This window comes from Pelodiscus sinensis, chromosome 2 (assembly GCF_052426305.1).
Source record: "Pelodiscus sinensis isolate ZL-2025 chromosome 2, ASM5242630v1, whole genome shotgun sequence".
In the NCBI taxonomy this organism is placed as follows: Eukaryota; Metazoa; Chordata; order Testudines; family Trionychidae; genus Pelodiscus; species Pelodiscus sinensis.
Window position 1 is genome coordinate 63,815,237 of NC_143053.1, and position 27,250 is coordinate 63,842,486.

At 41.7% G+C, this 27,250-nt stretch overlaps 1 protein-coding gene across 2 annotated transcripts in view; it reads left to right on the top strand.

Annotated features, from left to right (window-relative positions):
• Positions 1-7,579: 7,579 nt before the first annotated feature.
• Positions 7,580-27,250, top strand: part of CA8 (carbonic anhydrase 8 (inactive)) — a 54,940-nt gene continuing 35,269 nt past the window's right edge. For both annotated transcript variants that reach the window (XM_089776249.1, XM_006113631.5), the window contains exons 1-3: positions 7,580-7,977; positions 8,704-8,895; positions 13,676-13,800. In XM_089776249.1, coding sequence (XP_089632375.1) covers positions 7,647-7,977; positions 8,704-8,895; positions 13,676-13,800 — 648 coding nt within the window. In that variant the 5' untranslated portion in view covers positions 7,580-7,646. The remainder of the gene's footprint in view (positions 7,978-8,703; positions 8,896-13,675; positions 13,801-27,250) is intronic.

Genomic DNA, 27,250 nt, shown 5'->3' on the forward strand with positions numbered 1-27,250 from the left:
TACTCATATTGCTCTGAGGATGTCATGGGCTGCAGATTGAGAACCACTGGATCATGGAGTTCCTTGTAGAACTTTTATTGCTGCTTTCCAGAAATGGTTCTTTAAGGACTCTAACCTGAGGGAAAGTATCAGTATTAGCTACCTGAGAGGCAATATGGTCCAAAGAGCAGAGCATTGGCCTGGAACTCATCAAACTTCCGTTCTATTACCAATTATACCAATGACTAGCTGTGTGGCTTTCTGCAAGCCACTGTGCCTATACTTTCCCTCTCTATATAGAAAATATATGCTGGGTGGGCAGGGAGCATCTTGTACATTAGCATACCATTAACGAATAGTGTGGAATAGGTACATTTTTAGAATGTATGTGATAGGAATATATAGCAACAGGCAGAATATATGCGCATTCAGTATATCACACCTATGCCACAGACCAGGAAGGGGGTTACACAACAATGTTTTCAGAAATGCCTAAGTGACTTAGAAGCTCATGTCCCATTTTCAGAAATGTCTAGTTCACGTCACAGAGAATTGTGCAAATACTAATACTTTTGGTTTATTAACAGTTCCAGAAAAGTGGGAAAAATTAAAAATAAAACCAAAATAAACATGGCAAAATGAAAATAAACATGAAATAAAATAAAAATGAAAATAAACAAAATGAAAAAACCAAAATAAACATGGAAAAATTAAAAGTAAAAGAAAAAATATTTTGGGTAGAACAAAATGTTTTGTTTGACAAGAATCAAAATGTTTCATTTACATTTTGAGCTTTTAAAAATTATTTGCATTTTTAAAAATGCAAAGGATATTTTATACATAGTAATTTCAAACACTCTAAATCATAACTTTTCATTTTAAAAATGTTGAAATGAAACATTTTATTTTTTCCAGAATGTTTTTATTTATTTGTTTCCAAAATGAACAATTTATCAAAACGGAAATGAATTCAGAAAATGCTTTGATGTTGCTGAATCTGCATATGTCACAAAGAAAAAGTTTTGGTTGGCTCTAACTTAGGACTCCAAATCCCTTTTACACAGTGCTTCACATAGGCCCTTTTGAAAATTTTATCTGCACCTACACCTGATGCAAAAGAAAGTCAACAGTAAAAGGATTGCAGAGGTGCTGGCTGATTAACAGAAATCTGAACTCTGATGACAGAGTTCTTAGTTACAACCAAGGAAGTAATAAGATACTAGGATTCATGGAGAAATTAAGCATATGCTAGGGAAAAATGCAATGCTAAGTATTCAATAGGGTCTTGCCTACTGTGCCTAGTTTTACAGAAAGTTAGGGTATGTCTACACAGCAAAGTTATTTCAAAATAACAGCCCTTATTTCGAAATAACTTTCCTAGAGTCTACATAGCCAAACCGCTATTTCGAAATAAATTCGAAATAGCAGAGCTCTTATTTCGAATTTGGTAAACCTCATTCTATGAGGAATAATGCCAAATTCGAAATATCTGTTTTGAAATAAGTGTTGTGTAGACACTTATTTCGAAATAGGGGGCCTCCAGCCTTCCCAGGGTGCCCCGGTGTCCACTCCAGCCTCAACCAAGAACACTCCTCTCCCTCCCTTGCTTCCTGGAGCCCTTAAAAGGATAGACTCTGGCCACAGTGCCTGTGCCAGCTCCAAGCCTGCCAGCCCAGAGCCAGTAGTCACTGCCCCTGACCCAGTGGCCCCAAAACATGAGCCAGCAAGCCACTGGCAGCCAGCCCTCCACCGCTTCCCAGGAGCAGTCTGCCAGCTCCCAGGAGCCTGCCAGGTCTCGGAGAAGGTGGGCGCCTTCCTGGTCCAGGGTGGAGATCATGGATCTTATTCAGGTTTGGGGGGGATGGAGGAACGTGGCCGTCTATGGCAGGATAGCTGCCATCCAAGCCACCAAAGGCCACATGCGAACCCAGGAGCAGATTTGCATGAAAATCAAGTTGGTCCGGTAAGACCCCCAACCTTAAGCCCTGAGCTTCCCCTCCCCCTTCTTTCTCTTGCTTCCCCCTTCCAGCTCCCTCCTCCCAGGTTTCCCCCTCCCCACTCCCACCCTCTCTCCACCCCTCTCCCGCCTCTTTTCCCCAGTCTCACCAGAGTTTCATTCCCCCCTCCCCCAGTTTTGTTAAATATAGACAGTTTGTGTTTATGAAAAAATGTGCATTTTATTTTACATCAGAAATGGGGGTTGGCGGGGTAAGTGGAAGAACGTGAGGGAGAAATGAGGCACAAGCCCCCAGTGGGGAAGACCAGGGAGACTGTTAGTGCTCCTCAGGGTGGAAGCTCTCCTGCAGGGCCTTCTGGATACTGTCAGCTCCCCAATGAACCTCCCGGATGGCAGTCTGCAGAAAGTGCAGCCAGGCTGGTTCTTTCCAGCCTTAAATGCAATTCAGCATCCACTCAGTGTAGATGCACTATTTCAAAATAGCAAAACGCTATTTTGAAATGCATTTTGTGTGTAGACGTGTTATTTCGAAATAACTTATTTTGAATTAACTATTTTGAAATAAGATATTTCGAAATAACACTGTAATGTAGACATACCCTAGGTGAAAAGACAGGAAGGTAAAAATGAAGGGGAACAAATATAAGGAGCTTAAATGCAGCGTAATTATAGAAAAAACTAGCCTAGGGTATTTATTATAAATCAGGAGATAGCAGATCCAGTCATGCAATTGTCCATGTATAAAACACAAACGTTGACCCTCCCCCCGCAAGGAAAACTATTACAGGAACTGACTTAGTATAGCACATGAATGAAATGTTCTATCTAAAAGTTATCATGGGAAGTCTATCGACACCCCAGAATGTTTTGAGGTCTTTGATATTCTGGAATGAAAGGGAAATGAATTTACAGTCTGAGGGGTGCATCTATACTGCACCCAGAGCTTGAAATAAGCTATGCAATTTGAGCTACACAAATCACGTAGCTTATTTGGAGTTAATTTCGAAATAGCTTATTTTGAAATTTGGTGCTATCTACACAGTGCCAGACTTTGAAATAGAGTGCTATTCCGAAATGTCCTTCGCTCCTTGTGGAATGAGGTTTACAGGGATGTCAGAATAGCAAGCCATATTTTGAAATAACAGGCTTGCACAAAAGATGCAGAACAGCTATTTCGGTATAACTTCTGGTATCCCAAAATAGCTCCACAGTATAGAGGTAGCCCGGTAGGCCAGGATCCAAGGAGTTTTAGGAAGAACTTAATTTTTCTCATAGGGATGATTAGTGTGTAGAATCAATTGGTTTAAATAGCAACAGCAGCAATGAATGTGTATTTAAGAAATGTTTACAGAGAAAAACATATTACAAGATATAGTCATAAGAGACAGATGTGGATGGGCAACACGATTTCCTTGAGTGCCAAAAGTTCCTTTTACATAATGTGAGTGTTTCATTTGTACAAATGTCAAGGATTCACTAGATGATGAAGTATGGAATTTAGGTTTGCGGTGCTACCATCATGGTCAAGCAAAACTACAGGGCTACGTCTACACTGGCCCCTTTTCCGGAAGGGGCATGTAAATTTCACCAGTCGTCGTAGGGAAATCCGCGGGGGATTTAAATATCCCCCGCGGCATTTAAATAAAAATGTCCGCCGCTTTTTTCCGGCTTTTAAAAAAGCCGGAAAAGAGCGTCTACACTGGCCCCGATCCTCCGGAAAAAGTGCCCTTTGAAGTAGGAATAAGACCCTCCGGAAAAGGGCACTTTTTCCGGAGGATCGGGGCCAGTGTAGACGCTCTTTTCCGGCTTTTTTAAAAGCCGGAAAAAAGCGGCGGACATTTTTATTTAAATGCCGCGGGGGATATTTAAATCCCCTGCGGATTTCCCTACGACGACTGGTGAAATTTACATGCCCCTTCCGGAAAAGGGGCCAGTGTAGACGTAGCCCAGCTGTACAAGGCAAGTGACCCTGAAATAAACTTAGGAAGGAAAATAACATGTTGGTTTAGAAAGGATCCAACTGCTGCCCTTGGACACAGCTCATTAGTGCAGTTTCATTCCCTTGATGAAATCAATAAAATAAAGAAGAAACCGGTATTTGCGTTTCTTTCCAAGAATGGAAAGAAGACCTGAGTACGCTCTTCCCAATTTGCCACATCCTTTTTCAATCTTGTGTAACTGTATATATTTCATAAATGAGATACTCATTAGCTCTTGGTTTATTGTTGTATTTCTGGATCCCTTTTCCAACCCACTCCTTCCTCTCCTGCAATAGCAATCTAAGACTGACATTAACTTTTATTCTTGTTACCCTCCTGCCCAGTATTCACAAGCATTATATGGGTATGTCTACACTAGCTCTTTAGTTCAAACAAGGAGTAACGGTAGTTCGAATTAGGATCTCTAATTTGAACTACCTACTCCGTGCCGCGTGTAGCCACGGGCACGGAGTTTGGACTAAGGGGGATTTAAAAATGGCGGCACCCTGGAACATGCAAATGAAGCCCGGGATATTTAAATCCCGGGCTTCATTTGCAAATCCGGTTACCCTCATTTTCCTACCTACCTTGAACTAATGAGCTAGTGTAGACATACCCCATGTGATTTGGGGAAGGGCCAGGTTCACCAAGAGACACAACTGACTCCAGGAGTCATATGATGACATCAGTAACATTACCGTGTGGGCAGGAGCTACAGTCTCCTTTGAGTGGCCAAAAATGGAGTATATGTATGGGAGTGGGAGATCTCAGCAGTCAAATCTACTTCTTGAGGTGTCTGGGGGAACTTCCTAATTGCTCTTGCCAATTCTGGGTAGAGCTGGGCATCCTTATTGCTACTGTTGTGCTCCCTCCTACACAACTAGTGCAGCTTTTGCAGCTGCCTGGATTACTTTTCATCTTTACATCCTGTGAAGCAGGGAGCCCTGTAATGAGATTGGTTCACTCGCCCCTTTTTCCCCACAGAGCTGTGAGTTGCTCTGGTACAGGGTACTTTGAAAGCCCCTTTAATTATCAACACAAATATTATGATTACTTATTGTTTGTATTATTGTAGCAGCTAGGAGCAGGACCCAGTCAGGGAGCAGAACCCTATTGTTCTAGGTGCTGGACACAGAACAAAAAGACATCATCCCAAGGGGTGTGTCTAGACTACATGGCTCCGTTGACGGCCCCACTCACGTGGAATGGCCCCACTCCATTCCACGTGACCCAGCCCCTACTTAGATTGTAAACTCCTCGGGTGTGTCAAGACTACATGGCTCGGTCGACGGAGCCATGTAGATGAGTTTACTAGACATAGCAAAATGAAGCAGCGATTTAAATAATTGCCTCTTCATTTACATCAAAATGGCTGCTGCGCTATGCTGATAAGCTGATTGTCAACACAGCGTGGTAGTCTAGACAGGGATCAGCCAACCTCAGAACCCTTTGTTGTCAGATCCTTTAAGCCTCGTTTTACGTAAAGGAGGCTTAAAGGATCTGACAACAAAGGGTTCTGGGGTTGGCTGATCCCTGTCTAGACTACCGCGCTGTGTTGACAATCAGCTGATCGGCACAGCGCAGCGGCCATTTTGATGTAAATGAAGAGGCGATTATTTAAATCGCTGCTTCATTTTGCTATGTTTAGTAAACTCATCTACATGGCTCCGTCAACAGAGCCATGTAGTCTCGACACACCCAAGGAATTTACAATCTAAGTGGGTCACGTGGAATGGAGTGGGGCCATCTCTGGGTTTCTCTCAGTGGGGGTGTGTAGAATCTTTTACTCCTTCATCCAGTTCTGGTTAGGGACAGTTGGGATTGTCATAATATTTACAGGTAGGAGGAGGGAGAAAAAGTTAGGAGGAAACAGATGATAAGAGGAACAGAGAAGGGGGGCTACAGGGAGAAGACCAGACCCCTAATAAGAGTAAGATAAGAATAGGCAGTGTAGGACTGGAGGGGACCTCCAGAAGTTATCTAGTCCAGCCCACTGCACTCAAGGCAGGCCTACAAATAACTAGACCATTCCTGTCAGGTGTTTAGTGTGTTCTTAAAAACACTCAAGGAGGAGATTCCACAAAAAAACCCAAGGCATCCAATGGCACTTTAAAGACTAACAAATGTATTAGGGTATAAGGTCACTTCTTCAATTAGTTGTATCTCATGAAAGTTTATGCCCTAATACATTTGTTAATTTTTAAAGTGCCACCAGACTCCTGGTTGTTTTTGCTAAAACAGACCAACATGCTCTGAAACCTGTCATCATGCAAGGCACAGAGATTCCATAGTTTCCCAAGGCAATTTATTTCAGTCCTTAACTAACCTGATGTCCAACCTAACCTGCTCTTGCTACAATTTAAGCCCACTTCTTGTTGCAATAGTTCACTTCATTCACTGCCTATGCGCTGCTGTCAATGGGATGGCTTCAGTACTGCTCCCAGTACACACGCCCTGGAGTCTCTGCATTAACTAAATCCGCCTACACTGTCATCCTTTCAATATCCGCAGACAGACAGATAGTATCAACAGTATCATCCCACTTCATGTACCACAGCTGCATGTCTGTGTAGTCCCATGGTGTCCAACACACTAGCCACTAGCCACATGTATCTATTTGGCTGGTTAAGTGTGGCTAGTTAGCTTGAATAATGTGGCTATTTGGCCAGTTGAGTGCGTCTAGTTCACTATAGCACTAGCCACTTTAGGGTACGTCTACACTGCAATGCTACTTTGTGATACCAGATTATCCTGAAATAGCTATCCTGTATCTTCACAGCAAGCCCATTATTTTGGGCCAGCTATTCTGATTTCCCCGTAAATCTCATTCTATGAGACGTAAGGGACATTTCAGAATAGCAGGCTATTTCGAAATTTGGCGCTGTGACAAAACAAACAATTTTGAAATAGCATGGAAATGAGACACGCAACTTGCTTAGCGTATCTTATTTTGAGTTATGGTGCAGTGTAGACGCACAGTGGCTATTGCTTCAGAACTTGTTGGACACCAGGGTATCTACCTGTCGGGATACTGTGGGAGAAAAATTAAATAACTCCAATTGTGTCTAAGGGGGAACTGTGGAGGAAATCAAAACTCTCTAAAAGAAAACTGGAAAAAGTTTTCCAGGCCTCTCTCTCTGTAACAAAGAGAAATCATCTTAACTCTAATCAAGACCCTTACAATGCCTCCTATCTCAACTTCATGGAGACTCCTAGTCTGTCACAATTTGTCATGTAAACTCTTATCTTGTCACAGTTTGTCTTGTAGACTCCTCACTCAGGTTATGATGTGCCTTTGTACTGGAAAACTGACTTCTAGCACACGTGGTGCGAACAGAAACATCTCAGAGTACTTCTGCTGAGACTTAGATATGTTAAAGAAAAACAATCAACAACTAAACTGTGTCAACATATTGTATAAAGGACCCCTGAAATTGTCTCTCAGGGCTGCTTTCACTCTTGTAGCTGGCAGCCTGCAGTCATGAAGAATGAAGTTTTCCTTTTAGACCTCTCTCCTGCCTCTCTGCTTTGACCTGCAGCCTCGGACCCTTCTGGGGACTCTGTACCCCAGGGGAACGAGATTTCCCCGACAGAACTCAGCCTATTAGTCTTTCCCATCCCCTTGACTTTCTCTCACTGATCTCCTCACAGCTGTGTCTCGGGACGCCTCTGCGCAGAGCATCCAGAGATCTAATCTGGCTAATCACCTCTGAGAGTTACACAGAGAATGAATGTCCCCTCCCTCCCCCTGTGTATGCCACGGAAAGATACACACCGGCTGCTCTGCAAACCAAGCCTCCAGCCGCTGCTTGACCCACACAACAGAGAGAGGGAGAGAGAGAGAGAGAGCGATTGGAGACACATGCTCAGAGCGCTGCAGACTAACCCCCCTCTCCCGTCAGAAGGGACCAGGCTTCCGCAAGGCTCACAGAGGGGGACCCCGGCACGCTCCGAAGGACACTGGAGGGCGGGAGACGCTGCCAATGGCTGACAAGAGCTTCATCGAGGAGCCCGAGTCCTCCCCGCAGAAGGAGGCGGCTTTGGAGTGGGGCTACGAGGAAGGTAAGGAAGGAGGCGGCGGGAAAGCGGCGGCTCTGAAGGAGGGAGAAGTTTCATTGTGCGGGGGAGAAAGGGACGTTTCACCTCTGGAAAGGCGAAGTGCGGTGACAGGCAGGTCACCAGCATTGCAGCGCGGCAACGCTGCCGTGGGCTCCTCTTCAGCAGCTGAACTGTCGGGGGCAGATTGACGTCGAGATCGTGGTGTCAAGGGGCACTGCCAACCTCAGTTTGTCCCCAAATCCAGATGGGCTACAAACACCCTTGGATGCAAACTAAGACCAATAGAAATGCTCCCCCCACCCCCCCCCCAGCAAACAAACAAAACCCTAGCAAGCGAAATCAGGTGTTTTAAAATAAATAAATATTCCTTTGCTGCTTTTAAATGCCAAGCAGGGCAGCACTAAGAACCTAATAGTGAAACCGACTTAAAACTAAGTGGAACTGATTTTGCTGATTTCATTGTTCACCTTCAGAGAAATGCACAAAAAGGAAAACTGATACTAAATTATGAGTAGCCAGTGGGATTTCAAAAATGTGTTCATATCTAACTATATTGTTGTCAGTAATGGGGTAAAGGAATGTTTGTTTACAGCATTTTAAATAGTATCCCTTTAAGTGAAGGGTTCTACTCAGTGATGTACTTTTGCCTGCATGGGTTAAAGCTGCATGCTTTTCATGAAAAACTATCATATTTTATTTTCATATGATAGCTTTTTGTTTTATTTTTAGGAGTCGAGTGGGGGCTGATATTTCCTGATGCTAACGGAGAATACCAGTCTCCTATTAATTTAAATTCAAGAGAAGCCAAATATGACCCCTCACTACTGGAAATACGTTTATCACCAAACTATGTTGTTTGCCGTGACTGTGAAGTAATTAATGATGGGCATTCCATTCAGATCCTCCTCAAGTCAAAATCAGGTATGTTAAATCATTGTTTACATTTTCCCCCATGCACATATATGGATGGTAAGGTAGATTGTCTCGAAGAATATCCTTTACTCAGTAACTGAACTAAGAAAAAGCATCCAGGTCTATAATTGAGCTATAGCCAGATCCTGCATAATTTTAATCAATAAGAGTTTTGCCACTGCTGTTAGTGGAAGCAGGGGTGAGCTTTGTGAATAACTGAATTATGATCCAAAACTGGACATTCATTTTTGTGAAGCTGTTAGAAATCTAATACTGTAATTAAGCCTTATGTTGAGAAAGTTTACAGCCTGCTTTCCAGGATTCAGGATGGTTCAAAATTGCCTCTTATGATAGTGTAACCTAATTCCCTTGAGCCAATAGTGTCTGCAGTTAAAAAATTGTCCAGAATATAACTAAGATGTTTGCCATGACTGTGAAGTAATTAATGATTGGCATTTCATTCAGATTCTGCTCAAGTCAAAATATTTTATTTTATCTTTTATATTTATGGCTGACAGAAACTGTGGACCTGATACGAAGTCTATGGAAATTAATAGTTTTCTATTGACTTCCATTTCTTCTTCTGATGCTTTATATAGATAAACTTTAGGCATTGATGGTTCATTTAGGATAAGATGCTTGAATTATACTTAAGATGTTGACAGGCTTTCAGTTTTAAAGAGTATTGCCTCAATATTTACCACATAATAACTAGAAAGCAATAAACACCATTTCCAGATTAACTGACAGGTGAAATCTTGGATGTAGAAGGTCTGGATGACCTATGCTCAATGCAGGACTTAAATGTCAGGGAGGAAAAGTGAGGAGAGGCAATCCTTGATGGCCATTCAGTTCTGTAGTAGCCACAGGCCAGTTCAGACCCTGTATAAAATTAGAGGAATCTCAGAACTGTGCTGTCTGGTAACAAGTCTTGTAGAGGGTATTATGCAGGAGAAGACTGCTAAAACTCAAGGCATTCCAGATGTGCTTCCTTCTGACTCAAAGCAGGCTGGGCAGGATTCTGCAGAGCCAGCTCTTATTCACTTCTGCTGGGGAAATCCCCACCTGCTCTGTGGATGCAAAAAGGTCAGAGCAGGGGCCCAGGATCTGGCCTCTGATGTTTATTGTCACCAATCCAATAATACAGATGGCAAATTTGTATAGTGAAAGGAGAAACAGGCATGCAATGTATATTTCTGAGATGAGCTTTTGTGTGTCAAGCACTAGGAACTAATATTAATGTTCAGAAAGTATAGTTAACATATTTTAGCTGTCTTTTAATGCAGCTTAGCTGCCAAAAACAAGGATGAAAGCTAGCACCATGTGACCACTCAATTCAGTAAAGCAAGAGTTCTGAAGATCGCCAGTGGTACATGGGCCATAGTTTGGGCACCTGTGTAAAGCAGCATTGTTTGGGGGATTTTCACATAGTTAAAAAGTAATATGTGTCTGGAAGTGAAGTTCTTGAAAAGCAGTATAGTCACCTGTAGGTCAGCAATGTGACTTCAGCATGGTAGTGCCTGACTGTTACTGTCTGATGACTCTTTGGGAACACTTGGGAAATAAGCAGGCAGTCTCCTTTAGCTTCCTTGTTGGTATTGTTCATGGCACATTTTAGGAGCTCTTGATTCTGTTCCTAGCTCTGCCACAGATTTCCTATTGCTTAATCTCTCTGTGCCTCCATTCTCCAACTGTAAAAGCAGGCTAGATCTTTCATTTCAGGGATATGACTTCCCTGATGGGAAGTAAGGAGTTAAGCTTAAAGACCAACAACAGAATTTCTCTATGTCCAGTTCCCTAAGTTGGCTGAACCCAGGATCCTTCTGGGACTCTCACAGGTTGTCACCTCATGGAGAGCCATGAAGACAAATCCATTTAGCCAGATTTTCTAAATGGGAGCTACTGAGCACTGAGCACTTTTTGAAAATGTGCCCAATTAATATATGAGCGGTTCCCATAAACATGCCATAGCAGCCATAGAAAAACCTACAAATATATAAGAATGACTAAAATATATATTTAAATCAATGGCTATTCCACTGCAAACTATATATTCTTCGGTTATATCATTGCACGGTATACATATTGTTGTCCTCTATAGAGCTATCATTAACGATGGTCCTTTTGATCCTCAATTCAGAACAGACATTCAGGCTCTTCATTTAAATTTGTAAATATTTTACAAGCTGCATGCAGTTTGGACACTGTGCATCTATGATATATAAATTGGAGAAAGCATGAATAACTGGAGAGAGAAGTAGAATAGTTATGATGGATTTGAATATTTCAGAGATATTTTAGAGAGTTTTCTACTGACAATAATGCAGGCCAAATGTAATCTACAAGAACTGACAGTTTCAATTTCAGGGTACGTCTGCTCTGCACGCTTATTTCAAAATAAGCTATTCTGGAATAGTTATTCTGAAATAGTTTATTTCGAAATAGAATGTCTACACTGCAGGGAAGCCTCAAAATTGGTCTGAGGCAGGCTTCCCTAATGTAGAAGTGCTTTCTCAATTTACAGCCTCAGGAGACACTGGGGAGGAATAACCCCTCACCAGGGCCATTTTAAGTTATTTCAAAATAGCAGCAGCAGAGCGTCTACACACACCTTATTTCAAAATAGCTATTTTGGAATGGGCATTATTCCTCATAGAATGAGCTTTACAGATTTCAGAATAAGCCGTCTGTTATTTTGAAATTATTTCTAAATAACGGAATGGATGTGCAGATGCTCGCATTGTTATTTTGAAATATGCTGGACACTATGGTTTACACAATGTTTATTACTTTACCATTGTTGCACTTTGTCTATAGTGACATATTTAAGAGGAATATAAGATGCAAATTTATGCAGTGTAGTTTAGTCCTGCTATCTTACAAATGAAATACTTTATAATTGTGATGATGCTTATCAAAGACCATTAAAGTTTTATGTTCTGTTAGTATGGAAGACATTCTAATTGGTATGAGTCACTTTGTCCGTTGTTGTAACTTATAATAGAAATCTTAATTGATGAGTTTTATCTCTGGGACGTTACAATTCTCCACCCTACTTGTAATATTTTTTGCTCTCTTTTGGCAAACAATACAATATGACTGAATTTTGTGTTTGTAGTATTTCACCATAGAGATTATATCTAGTTAAACAGATAAAGTGACTGAAGATTGTGGATCCTTTACTGCATAAAGCCCAACATAATGTAACAGAAAACAATTTAATTTTCATTACTTTATTTGTCACAGAGGGTCTGATGCAAAGTCTTCTGTAGACAGCGAGAGACTAGAGTTTGATGGGCTTTGGGGAAGACCTGTAAGCACTCTAAGCTCAAAATCTGCCTTTATATAGGAGCATATGACTTCTATTGACTTCAGTGAAGAGTTTCAAGTATATACCTGAGGGCAATATTTGGTCCTAAGCAGTTTCAGGACTCATTGGACTAAACTCTGGCATGGATGGAAGTGAGGGCCAAAGTTTGGGTTCACATATGTACATCTATGCTTATATACCATTTGCACTTGAAGAAAGATAGATTAATGTCAACTGTTCAACTTATAATTGGGTATGTCTACACTAGCTCGTTAGTTCGAGCTAGATAGGCAAATGAGGGCAACCGGAGTTGCAAATGAAGCCCGGGATTTAAATATCCCGGGCTTCATTTGCATGTTCATTGGCGCCGCCATTTTAAAATCCCCCTTAGTCCGAACTAACTGCCCGTGGCTAGACGCAGCAGTTAATCGTTAGTTTGAACTAACTCCTTAGTTCGAATTAACTGTTACTCGTGGAAAGAAGAGTAACAGTTAATTTGAACTAAGGAGTTAGTTCAAATTAACGTTTAACTGCCGCGTCTAGCCACGGGCAGTTAGTTCGGACTAAGAGGGATTTAAAAATGATGGCGCCCGGGAACATGCAAATGAAGCCCAGGATATTTAAATCCCGGGCTTCATTTGCAACTCTGGTTGCCCTCATTTGCCTACCTACCTCGAACTAATGAGCTAGTGTAGACATACTCATTCATACTGCTTTCCATCTCCTTTGACTGGAGGATGGGTCTTTTTATTGTTTTATTTTAAGGCACTAGCCCACATTCGCAACTGAAGGTTTTGAAAACATTAGTAAGAATATTCTGGAGGTCTAGGTTCCTAGTGGTTTACTTTAAGTACTTTAAGTAAATACAGCATATTGCTGATACTGAATTTTAAGATTATTTATTACAAGCTCAATGAACACAAGGGCAACTTGTATCTCACAAGGCTGGCAGGTGGTGTCTATCAAAATATTATTATCTAACAAAGCATTGGCAGCCAAGAATGCCAGAGTTTCTGCCCAGCTTTTCATGACCAATTTCCGCACAACAAACATAGGTGTTACAGGTGAGGCATTTGTACAGCTACAAGGCAATTATACAGTTTGACACCAGAAGGGAACTGTATCATCTGGTTAGAACATAGAGCTACTGTTTGGCTATCAGTCTATAAACTCATTTATTCCCTCTTTGAAGTGATAAGCATACAATGCTTTTATCTTGCTATATGCTTAGCTGTTCTGCCTTGTAGAACTCAGAATGCAGGATAATACCATTTTCATAGCTGAGAATGAACTGGGATTCTGCACATGGGTAATAATACAGGAGAAAAGGAAGTAGATATATTAGTTTTGCTCCCATTCTCTGTTAGATAGATTATTATAAAGAAGTTTGCAACAATCTCCCAGTTGTTTGTGGACAATGTACTCAGCAGCTTGTTTGCTTGGAAAACTAAATGTGTCTTTATTTGTGTTCTTTTCCAGTGTTAGTAGGTGGGCCATTACCTCGGGGCCATGAATTTGAACTACATGATGTTCAGTTTCACTGGGGGAGAGAAAACCAGCGTGGTTCTGAACACACTGTTAATTTTAAAGCTTTTCCCATGGAGGTAAGATTGACATTGCATTGCAAAACCCCTGTGCTATGCACAAGATGTTAAATCATTGCATGATAAGTTGGTAGTTCAAAACGGCTTTTATTGTAGCTGAGCATTTTTCATACAAAAAACCCCCATCTGCCAAAGTGTGGTTTAGTGCCAATAAATTGAGATTTGTGTCTTTAGTAATGTGCCTCTAGCATACATCATATTGCATGATTAATTGGCCATAAAGCTAACTTGCAGAACTATTAACTTCTGTCTTAATAATATTAGCATTCTAACGAGATCTGCTATTTCAACACTTCCTACGTCACCTTGACTAATAGCTATAGTTGAAGGGAAATAGCTACTGGAAGTCTTTCTAAGGTAAGTAACACTTTGGGGGTAAACTAGTTGTAAAAAAGCATAAATAAATTGTTCATACAAAGCTTTAGACATCTGAAAACTGGAGAATATATGAAATTCTTATATATAGTCATAGCATGGAGTGAAGCTCCACTTTTGAAAGAAGGGTAAAAGAGTACTGCAATCTTAAAATTTGAGCTGTTCCACAGATACTCACTTGATGTTCTTCAATTGCAACAGTGCTGCAGAAGATCATTCCACTATTTTCTTTTACTGTACACTTCATCTTTTGCATCATAAGGAGGCTTTTATGCTTTTTACAGAGAATTTAAAATTATTTTTGCCTTTTTTTCCATTTCTTATAATTCCTAGACTTTCGAAACAGAATTTCCTCTCCATTTATGCTCTCCTCTTCAAGTGTTTGGCCATTTGTTACTGGCTGATTACCCAGGGATCTCAGTCTGCTGGAGCAGAGTTATTTTTAAATAGAAAAAGAATAAAAATCAGCATTTATTTTAAAAATAAATATAAAAGTCCATACAGATTTAAATAACTGGGTTAGGAACACTGGTCTCGTCTTGGCCTTGTTGAGACTGCTTTGCAGCAGTCCACTCAGACAAAGAACACCTAAATCAGAAGAATTGGCTTAAAAAAAGTAATTCTACCTGGGAGACTCACTAGGTAACATAGGTGTGGAGCAACAGCTTCTACTCCACCTTTTACTGGGCTCTCTATAGATGTATCTGCCTGCCAAAGCAGTTTCAGTTGCCTTTATGACAATGGGCATCTGATGCACACCTGCCCCCAGTAAGTTAACATCCATTTAACTAAAGAAGTCAGTATGTAAAAGGGGTCAGCATGGAGGTAAGTCATGAAAAAAAGTCCAGAGATTAGCCAACAGATCATGATTGAGCCTCCTTTAAGGTCTGTATGACATGTGTGCTAAAAATTCCTGACAAAGTGAAGGACGCCAAACCCAAATGTCATTACAATGTGTACATAGAACTATAGAAGAGCAAGTTGGCATCCATCTCATCTCTTTGAATCAGAGCCATTTTTGGCTAAGTTCTGATCCTAGAATTTTGGCAACTGGTGACAGTGGGATAGGTCTAATGGTTGGAAGTTAAAATGTATTTATTTATTTAAAATGCATTGCAAAAGCAACATAAATGTGAAGTTTTACGTACACGTCCCCAAGCAAATTATTCTTCTCTTGAAGGATGTTACTACTCTCGGGTTAGAAGTCATATATAGATAGATATGCAGACTATAACCTGATGTCCCTTATTCACACATTATCATGCTTGGACAGCCTGGAGATTGACCTCTTCGCATGTGTTTTGGGGAGATTAAAATGGTGGAGGAACCATGCTTAAAAGAAAACTTCTGCCTCATATTCCACCTCTACCTTGTCTACTCTTATGCATACAGGGTGACTAAGTTTTGATCCAAATTCAATACTGTAAAACTTGAGTTGGCTGAAAGTAGGTGCTCATGACAAATATATATGTGCTTTCAATAGTACAATCTATGTCACAGCTTTCAGAACATTGGATTCTAACTGCTGTCTTCATTCTGGGGATTTCCACACATTACTTTTATCAAAAACAGTCAATGTGATCAGTAAAACTGTTTTCTTGCCTATTTTACTGGGATCTTTTTGTGCAGGTGCTGGCTATAATAGTATATATTTTAGGGACTCATTTTCAGCAGGTAGGTAGGTAGGTAACAGCAGGAGGTGGACTGGCCTGTCGGGATACCGGGAATTTCCTGGTGGGCCGTTGGTCCGGTGGGCCATCGTGTCCACATGCTGTTACCCCTCACTCTGAGCGGCTCCACGTCCATGCTGTATGTGGCACACAGAGCCTGCCTGCACCGCTGCCTGCACCGCGTGCCGGACATGACGCAGAGGGCGGGGCTCAAGGGGCATGCAGGGGTGATGTCATGGGGAGGGCCGTTCTCAACCCATTTCCCGGGCCTATTTTGATTGTCAGTACGCTCGTGGGTAACAGTAACTTAATGTGTACACTAGTGGATAGGTGCCTATCCAGCTGCGTACCCATCCGTGGAGTGTGTGTTCTCTTCCTGTATTGTGTATGTATAAATGTGCACACACAAAAGCAAGCCTTGAGAATCAGGCCCTTGATAACCATGCCTGGCTTTTCTACTAAAAGGGGATGTCTGCCCTAACTACTGATTTTTTGCTTTAGAAACCTGTAATACATTTCTGTCACTGATAAGAGAAATGTTGGATGATAAGATTTTGAGAAGGACACAAACTAAGTGGATGAACATTGAGATGATAAACAGGACTGCCTGGTTTTTACTAAATCTATTAGCAACACACCAAACTGAGACCAGATTATAATCTCTATTATTTCATTAAAAAACAAAAAAATTCCACTGGAGCCAATGAAATTACTTTGGATTTCAACTGGCATATCTGCCATGAGTATCTGGCTCTGTGTATTTATTGATCACAGCAGCAGTGTGATTTTGAATTCTGACTCTAAGATACATTAACCGTCCTCCACATCCTCACTGGGCCAGCTATTACAGAACAATTATGTAATATCAGTGTAACAAAACTTGTAAAGTATGCCTTTAGAAAGGAAGGGGATTACTACTTAGTTCCTTCTGTAGTTCTTTAGCCTTGATACCATAACTATTAGATAGGAATTAAACAACATCCTGTATCTCAAAGTGTAACCATCTATTATTTTCTAACTAGATGTCTTGGAATTTTGTACAGGATTAGGACATTCAGATTCATGGCTAAATAGATTAGCAAATTAGACTTGTACTGTGACCTCTGGGTCAAACATATGAGATATTTACCATCTTGTTTTAATAAAACTTCTGCTCATGTGATTCAGAGACTAAGTTCACTGTTGTTTTTATTATTATCAGAAATTCATTCAAATCTTGTTTTTTCAGCTTTCCTATACTGGAAGAAATCAAAATGTTGACTTTAATATATATGTCGTCATTTTAATTGAAACACTTGTAGTCATAATAACTGAGAAAAGCCAGACAAAGTGGCAAACTTCAGTCTGCTACAAACATTGTAACGCCTTTTTTAGCATGTACTGTACGTGTTGTTCACAGTCCTCCTCCCTTTGTTCCTGGAAAGAAATACAATGCTCAAACTTGCCTTGCAGCCAAAGACTGGGAGGAGATATTTCATGCAGCCTTCCTCAGAAATCATATGCAGTATTCTGCTGAGCATACTCAGGGATGCTATATTCTCTAGCTGCTGCTGCTGTTACATGATTGATAAAGAATTCAACAGTAGAAGATTAGTGTCTAGTTCCATTTCCCTGAAAGATACAAAAGCTAGATTGTGACTTGGAGCATACAGCTGTACAAGGGAGAAAGGAATGTGAGACTTACTCTTCTACCTGTGCATGAACTACCCAAGCCTGGAGGTGAATGAATAAGTGGATGCTGCAGTCTCCTGCTCTTCACTCCCCTACCAGAAGGTGGGTTTGGAATGAAAAGGAAGGGGTGGCAAATGTGTGGAACCTTGATTCTCCGCTTCCCAGTTCAGAGGTGGGACTTAGCAATTTACTGCTAATATAGGCCAATAGCAAGTGGCCAATAGCAAGGGAATTGTGCCTCAGAGAGGTGTCTCTAAAAGTCATAGGAAAAACTAAAAAAACAACAAATAGTCCAGTAGCACTTTAAAGACTAAAAAAAATGTAGATGGTATCATGAGCTTTCATGGAGACGAACCACTTCTTCTTTCGTGGTTGTGCCCACAAAAGCTCACGATACCATCTACATGTTTTGTTAGTCTTTAAAGTACTTCTGGACTATTTGTTGTTTTTTGAATTTTTCTTGTTACAGACTAACTTGGCTACCCTCTGAAGCTTCTAAAAGTCATAGTAAGTTTATTCAGGATGGGGCCAATCAGCACAATTTAACCCTAAAAGAACCATTAATTTTTAGAGTCAAACTCAGGAAGCTGCTGTTAAGTAAAACCAGCACTGCTTAAAAATGGTTTCCCGCAATGTTAGCAACTCGACTGGGAGGAGAGTGGAGAATTCTGTAGAAGCTATCCCTTTAAAATATTGGCTGATGTTAGCTTGTTTGCATGCACATCAGTAGCCAGCTGCAGCTTGCTTTTTTCCAAAAATTGTATAAACTGTCAGTGGAAGGAAATAAGCTGCAAATCATTTTCAAGCCTTTCCAAGATGTAGAGGAAGAGAAAACCCTTGCCTTTTGCTGCCATATAAATATTCAAATAAAAAAATAAATAAAATTAAAACTCTCACTTGCCTATGCAGTTGGAATGAGTTTTGAACAGCAAAACCAACAAAATAAAAAAGTCTCTTGCAAAAACAAATTAATTTGTTCCGTAGTATTTTTCAATACCATAATAACTATCACTAAAAATGCTGTAATAAATACATAAAACTCACCCTGTCTAAATGAAACATTTAGATTTCCCTTTCCTCATCTGAAATGATGGCATCTTAAGTATTTAATTGAGACAAAGTACCATTTTATGGCTTCAGACTTAAATTATAACATTACATTTCTATACCGTCAAGCATCTTCACCATCTGTTTAACAATCCACATATTTAGTTCTTTGAATTTATTTAATGAGCACAGCCCTTTCACATCAGGAATAAGGGATCTTCCGGAAAAGGCTTTATTTTCCGAAAGATTCCGTCTAGACTGGCGCTTTTCTCCGGAAAAGCCCTGAGCCAGAAAAAAGCGGCAGCCATGTTCATGCAAATACGCGGGGGATATTTAAATCCCCCACGGCATTTGCAATTCCAACTTGTCTCATTAGCATCCCTTTTCCGGAAAAGGGTGCCAGTGTAGACACAGCCTAGATGTTTGTGCTCAGGCAGGAACCTGGGGTCTGAGATTCTGAGAGAGGAGGATCTCAGAGCCTGATCTCCAGTTTGAGCGCCAAATGTCTATACTGTAGTTTTTGTTGAGCCATGTCTGATACCCAGTAAGCCCAAGTCAGTTGTGACCCTGAGTGACCCTGAGTGAAGTTCACCCTTTATTTTGCATTTATGAAAGTAGCCTTTGTGCTGTTTATTTTATTCAATTATTTATTACCTTATTTGTAAATTTTCTTGATAAAACAAAGCAAACATAAAACATGTAATTGTAACACAAGATTGGCAATCTCTATTTGCCTCCATTTGCAGGCAAATCCTGCTTCCTTTACCTCACACAAGTACTCCCACTGATTTCAGTGAGGCTGGTGAGAGGAGTAAGGCAAGCAGGTTCCTACTACCACTACTTGTTTCCAAGATTAAGTACAAATCCTGCACCACTGAAATCAGTCGGAGTTATGCTATTAACTTTAATTTGACTATGATCTGGGTCATGAACTTGAATGGGAATGTTTTAAATACAGGCCTAAGATCTCATTCCCTTCAATGATCTCATTGATTTTCTGCTTGTAAAAAGTGGCTTTCACTCTTAGCGGTGGTGCAGCACAAAGCTTATGAAGTGCTTAAGATTCATATAGCATCTCAAAATAAGTTTCACTCTTTAAAAACAGGAACTGAGTTCAAATGCTTTAATAAAACTTAATTCTTTTATTTTAAATGTAAATTTTAAGTTTTGCTGCTCAGAATTGTTAAGTAATCTATCTATAGAGATATGTGTATCTGTGTTCTGTCAATCCATCTATCCGTGAGTCCATTTGTTCAAGAACTCTACCTAAATAGTAAGAGTTAGGACCACCAAATTCGGTATTCAACTTCCTTTTCTCTTAACTTAAATCAAGGTCAGTGTTTGGTTGTGCTAGGAAAACAGGATCTGCCTGGAAAGGGGTTGTTTCCCATAACATGGAAAGGGTTGGGCTGATTGGAGAGACAGAGATACTGTGAGGTGACCACTGAGGGCAGTGAGTGTAGGGGAGAAGCTATTCTGCTGAGTGATCATTGGTAGTATCTGCACCACAAAGAGGGTGGCCAGCTGGCACTGGGGCTCACAATTTTGCTGACCAGATAAATGGCCCTCCTACCCCATATCTCTCCTCTCTGGCCTTTGGCCACAGCACCATGTGGGGAGTCCTTCGTTGCCCCGGGCCCCCAGCTCAGCCCAGGCCTGGGAGAACGTGATCCCCCAGGGACAAGCTGACAGGCAAGGTGTGCTCCCTCCCCTAAACCCCAGGGACAAGCCAGCAGGTAGGGTGTGTGGCCTCTCCCACCACAGCGACAAATTGGCAGGTGGGGTGCTTGGTCTCTGCTACCCCAGGGAGAAGCCAGCAGCCATCTTGCTTGGCTGAGCCTCTTCTCTTTCCCCCGAGTTCCTCCACCTGCCCTGATTCTTGCTTCCCTGCCGTGAGGCCCTCCTCAACCGCTCCCACCCTGACTCCTGAACCCCCCACACTCCTGGCCTCCTGCCCTGAGCCCTCCACATCCTCAAGGCTGTGCCTCAACTCCTGCACTCCCACAGCATGAGCCCCTTGCCCTGAAGGACCTGGGCAACCCCAGGTAAGTTTTCTAGTATTTTTAATAAAGAAAGTTTTATAACAGACTATTAACTTAATATTCAAATAACTAAAAACTATTCAGTCTAGTATTATTGTTGACTAGTAATGTAAGTAGTCTTCTGAGGTCTCTTCCAGTTCTATGATTCTATGATTCTAAGTAGTGCTTAACTAGCGTTTTTTAGTACAAACATTAGTTTGTACTATTCTTTTATTCATAACTAGGTCCAGTTTCAAACCATCACTGGTTAAAGAGATGTATACTGCTTTTCCTCTTATATCGACTGCAGTTATAATTATATATTGCTCTACCTAGCCCTTATATATCATACTGTGGATCAGACTGCAGTCCTTACTGGAGTTACACTGGTGGTTGATTCTAACTGGTGCTCTGTAAAAAGTATTTTTCAGTGGTTTTTCACTTAGTATAAACTTCAGATTTCCCCCTTATTTACTGAATTGTGTTTGTTTTTGGCCAAACTGGTGCAAAACTGGAAACCCTCTTCCACCTCTTAGTAGACCAAAGAAAAACTGATAAAATGAAATACAAACATCAGCAGCATTTTAAAAGTAATATGAGCAGCACATGATTCCTGAAATAGCTTTGTTACTAGTTGCTAAGATTTTTCAGTAATAGATTTGTTGCTGACAGATAATTGATCCAAGTGATCACTCACAGTTCTTAATAGGTTATACTTTGTAAAGAATACTTCTAAGAACTTGGTATTGAAGTGTTGGTTCATAAGGCATGCCAGGTGCATTAATGACTGATATGCTAGGAGGTGGGCCTGGCTTTGATACAGCTTGATGTAGGAGAAATGCTTCTTCCAGCTGTTTAAAAGAAGGGGTATTCATGTTCCTATGCCGAATGTGTTTGGGGCATTCTTTGTGAGGTAAAGCTGTAATTTAATCCAGGGGTGATAATGGGAAGACATGCAAGATACTAAACAGCCATCCCCATTTAAGAGAAAAGTTACCAGCAGTTACTCAAACTGCTCATTGCCAATCTGCTCTCCTTTCCAAAGATTTTGCTAATTATGCAGCAGATGCTTTTGAGTCTCATATACACTTCAGTCTCTTTTTTGGTGGCTTATGCAAGACTTCCAGTGAAGTGCCCATGCAAAGGATTCTGATATGTATTTAAAAAAAGGAAGATCCCCACTACAGCAAATCAGAAATCAGGCTACCCTTTTGGATAAGAAATGACATATTTAGGGAATATTTAATAGAAGAAAATGAGTAGCAACTCATGGAACTCATCAGCGGTTGAGGGCTAATCCTCACACTGCATATGCTGTTCTCTGATCCATACATCTCAAGATCACCTCAGCACTGTTTTCAAATATAGGTTATCACAGGTGCCTCTGTTGATGTCCAATGGACCCCACTGCCTGGCTAGCTCAGATAGTTTCACAGTCACAAACACCATTTAACTGCTTATCTTATAGATGTGTTTTTATTCCTCTCTGAGGGTATGTCTACACTTCCCCCCTAGTTCGAACTAGGGGGGTAATATATGCATACCGAACTTGCTAATGAAGCCCGGGATTTGAATTTCCCGGGCTTCATTAGCATAAAGCCGGCTCCGCCATTTTTAAAAGCCGGCTTGTTCGAACCCCGTGCTGCGCGGCTACACGCGGCACGGGCTAGATAGTTCGAACTATGTTGTTATTCCGAACTATCTGTACGCCTCGTGGAATGAGGTGTACAGATAGATCGGAATGGCTACATAGTTCGAACTATCTAGCCCGTGCCGCGTGTAGCCGCGCGGCATGGGGTTCGAACAAGCCGGCTTTTAAAAATGGCGGAGCCGGCTTTATGCTAATGAAGCCCGGGAAATTCGAATCCCGAGCTTCATTAGCAAGTTCGGTATGCATACATTACCCCCCTAGTTCGAACTAGGGGGGTAGTGTAGACATACCCTGACATAGTAATGCCACACAATGCCGTGGGCTTCACCTTCTCACCTCAGTCCATGCAAACTTCTGTTTTCTTCCTTCTGAGCTGCCCTTTGTTTCCTGGTTCCTCCCCTTATGTTCTTCCCTTGCTCACCCAGTAACCATCACGCTGATGCTCAAAATCCCCCCACCAGAAAGTCCTCACCTGGGACTGCATCCTTCTCCACAGTGCTGCTGCTAGCCCTCTGTCACATGGTCACTTCTCCATATAGCAGTCATTTGTGTCTGTATTTTAAAGGAGACTAAGGCAGTTAAGTGCTCAACTCCTGTAGAAATTCAGTAGGATTTCAACATTTCGGTGGGGCTTATTTGAAAAGCCCAATTGTTAGCATCCCAGATGCAACTCCATTCACCCTGAGTGATCCCCAGCAACCTGCAAGTTGCCCACGTGGGTCAAAACAGTACAGGGGATGTGGAAGCTCAGATCAAGATCTTTGTATTCTATTCCACAGAGCCACACTGGGAATAGAGCCACATTGATTTCACTATTATGTATTTACTTGAATATTTATCTGGTGTTGTTTGGGTCCTTCAGGGCAGGGGACTGTGGGTGTTTGGAGTGCAGAAGTCAGGGCAGGGACTTGGGGATGTGGGAGGCGCAGGGCATGGGGCTAGGAGTGTGGGTGTTCCAGGAGTCAGGGCAGGGAGCTGGGAGGAGAGGAGGGGATGTGGGCAGGAGGTGAGGGTACAGGAGTGAGGGCAGTGGGTGAGGGGTTCAAGGCAGGGTGCAGGATTCAGGGGGCTCAGAGTAGGGGGTTGGGAGGTTGGGGGAGATTACTGGGGCTGCCTGTAGTGGTGGCAACAGTGGCACTGCTCAGATGGTGGCTCCTGGAGAACCGGGGTTGCGCTGCCCTGGCAATTCCTCCCAGGGGATTTCCCCGCACCCTGGCTAGCGGCTCCTCCCAGGGGTTGGGGCTGCTCACAGGAGAGGGCAGGGCTAGGGCCAGGGCCATGGTTATGACTGGGACCAGGGCCTGGGCCGAGTTGCCCAGCTGGCCAGCTGGTGTCTTCGTGCAGGTGAAGGGGGAGGTGGGGAGGCTGGTGATGGGCTGCCTGGCTCCATGGCAGTTTGTGGAAGGAGGAGGTTTGGAGCTGGGATGTCTCCCCCCGTGTCTCCTCACTGGGGGGTGGTGGTGGAGTCAATGAGCACAGGGGATAGGGAGAAGGAGCAGCTGGAAGCTCCTCAGGGGTGGTGTGAGGCTGTAGGCCGGGGGGAGCCCCATCATCCAGTGCTGTGGCTGAAGGCCAGGGGGAAGGGGTTTGTAGGTACTGGGAACTACTTACCTTGGCCAGCAGTAAGCAATATGGAGAGCCCAAGGCATCCCACTGTGGTCACTTTGCAATATAACTGTCCCTGTGCTCACTGCCCCCTATGGTCTTTGCAGAGAATAACTGTTCCTTCTATGAGACCTCTCCTATGAGACCTCTCCCTCTCCATGTTATGGAAAACAATCAAATTCCAGGCATAACCCATTTTCCTTGCATAACCAAACCCTGACCTTGCTTTAAGTTAGGAGAAGAGGAAGCTGCATACCAAATTTGGTGGTCCTAGCTCTTACTGTTTCTGAGTTCTTAAACAACCAGACTCACAGGTGGACATACAGACACACAAACAGATACTCTCTCTCGCATACATATATATAGCACTTAACTATATATGTTGTATTAGCACCAAACTCCCCTGTCCTAGACTATGACCCTATTGTGCTATACAAGGAACAAGTCTTCTGCACCCATGGAAGGAACAGGCGAGGGAAGGCAAGTTTTGGTCAGTGTTTATGTTCTGCTCAGTTATCAATTAGCTTCACTCAGACTGAATCTACATAGTTAAATGGTATATTTTTAGCCTGACTGAACATTTACATTTTGTTATTTAACCACATAGGCTTTGCTAGTTCACTTTTTTGCTTCCATTTGGTATTGTGGAACATGCAGATCTTCTGCCTCCCCACTAAGATATTCTCATATAGCCTCCATGCTGCTTCTATGAATTTTAATATCCTCACTTTCTCCTTCAGGCTGTTAATAACTAACTTCCCATTTTTTAAAATCACCTTTATGAAACTGAGTGCCATGAGAGTATTCCTTGGTATGATCTCCCAATGAAGATGTGAAACTTAATTACTGTATATGATGGTCAGTCTTAAGTGCTCAAATGCTTTCTGAAACAATTCAGCAGTAAGTCAAGTTTCTCTTCTGACAAACACACGAACTATTGGTCATTGTAGTAAGAAATTGTTTTGCCAAGTCATGACCTTATGTGACATTGTTTTACTCAGTGTTTGGGTAGCTGAAATGAGACATTAACATGCTACTAGCTTTTGGTGCATTCTGAATGTCACATGCATTTTGTACCATATCTTTAGCTTTCACTAAGGTTTCTTTTCATTGTAGAAGCTATAAAAGGAACATGATACTAGTGCCAAATAGGGGAATCATCACCTGCCTTACTTCACATACTCTTCCCCACTTTTGTGTCACATTATATGTGGAACCACAACATGGCTCACTCTGGCAAACCTGAACCCATGGAACATCGGTCTTCGCGGATGGGATGTGAGGGAGATTCCCAAACCTGAGCCATTCTTAGGTGACAAATCTGAGGAACTGTCTCAGATTGAGTTATAGAGGAGGTTTTGGAACAAATTGATACAATAAACAATAACAAGTCACAAGGACGAGATGACATTCACCCAAGAGTTCTGAAAGGACTCAAATGTGAAATTGAAGAACTACTAACTGTGGTTTGTAACCAATTCTTTAAATCATCTTCTGTAGCAACCAAATGAATGGAAGATAGCTAATGTGACTGGGCAACAAAATGACAGATGAATTTTAATTATGATAAATGCAAAGCAATGCATATTGGAAAACATAATCCCAACTATATGTACAAAATGATAGGGACTAAATTAGCTATTACTACTCAAGAGACAGTTCTTGGAGTCATTGTGGACAGTTCTCTGAAATCATCCATTCAGTGCTCAGCAGCAGTCAAAAAAGCAAGCAATATTAGGAATAATTAAAAAAGGAATAGAGAATTTGACAGAAAATATTTTATTGCCTCTATATAAATCCATGGTACGTATGCCCATATCTGGAATACTTCATGCAGATGTGATCACATCTTCTGAAAAAAGATATCTTGGTATGAGAGAATTCAGAAAAGGGCAACAAAAATTAAAAGGAGTTTGGAATGGCTGCCATATGAGGAGAGATTAATAAAACTGGGACTTTTCAGCTTAGAAAATTTAAGACTAGTGGGAGATATGATAGAGGTCTATAAAATCATGACTGTTGTGGAGAAAGTAAATGTGTAAAAGGTTTCACCAAATGAAATTAATAAATAGCAGGATTAAAACAAACAAAAAGAAGTCTTTCTTCACACAGTGCAGTTAACCTGTGGAACTTCATGCCAGAGCATGTTGTGAAGACCAGGACTTTAACAGGATTAAAAAAATAACTACATAAATTCATGAAGTATCTATCAATAGGTATTAAGTATCCATCAATAGGTCCATCAGTAAGTGTTAGCCAGAATGGGTAGGAATGGTGTTTGCAGAATGGGTGGGAATCGACAATGGGGCAGATCACATAGGCTGTGTCTACATTGGCACCCCTTTCCAGAAAAGGGATGCTAATGTAGACTTCGGAATTGCAAATTCCGCGGGGGATTTAAATATCCCCCGCGGCATTTGCATTTACATGGCTGCCGCTTTTTTCCGGCTTGGGGATAAGCCAGAGAAAAGCGCCAGTCTAGACGTGATTCTCCGGAAAATAAGCTCTTTTCCGTGATTCTCCGGAAAATAAGCCCTCCGGAAAAGGGCTTATCCCCAAGCCAGAAAAAAGCGGCAGCCATGTAAATGCAAATGCCACGGGGGTATTTAAATCCCCCGCAGAATTTGCAATTCAGAAGTCTACATTAGCATCCCTTTTCTGGAAAGGGGTGCCAATGTAGATACAGCCTCGATGTTTACCTGTTCTGTTCATTCCCTCTGGCATAGTTCTAGCATTGGCCACTGTTGGAAGACAAGATACTGGGCTAGATGGACCTTTGGTGTGACCCAGTATGGCCGTTCTTATGTTTTTATTCTGTAGGGCAGTATTCCTCAATCTTTTTGATACCAGGGACTGGCTTATTGCCTCCCTACATTGTGTCAGAGAAATCTCAGGGACTGGTACCCGTATACTGATTGTTGAGAAACACGGCTGTAGAGCACTCTACTGGCAAGTATAACTTAGAGCAGTCTTTTGGAGGCACTAATTTATGTCAAGGACATGTTCAGCCCCAAAGTCAAGGACAAGGGTGATAGAGGCTTATCACTGCTTTTGCTTTCCCCCTCAGTTGTGGGCTTTGACTTCTTCATCTTTGTTCTGGTTGAGAGCCTAAGGGGCATCCTAAATTTTAATAAACTCAGATTTGTATTCATACTGAATCTTCTTCATATGTATTCTTCTCTACACAGAAAACTTATTCTTCCTAAGAAGTTCTCTCTATATCCCATAGATTCTTTTAATATACAGCGCAACTTCTCTGTCTTTTTTTACACAAACCATCTTTCTGGTATAAATTGCAGAAATTATGGTATGATGCAAATCATTCTTATTTAACCAGTATATGAAAGCCAATTATTATGAGATCTTCACCAAATCTCAGGCTTTCCAGGTCACCTATTTGTGTTTTCAAA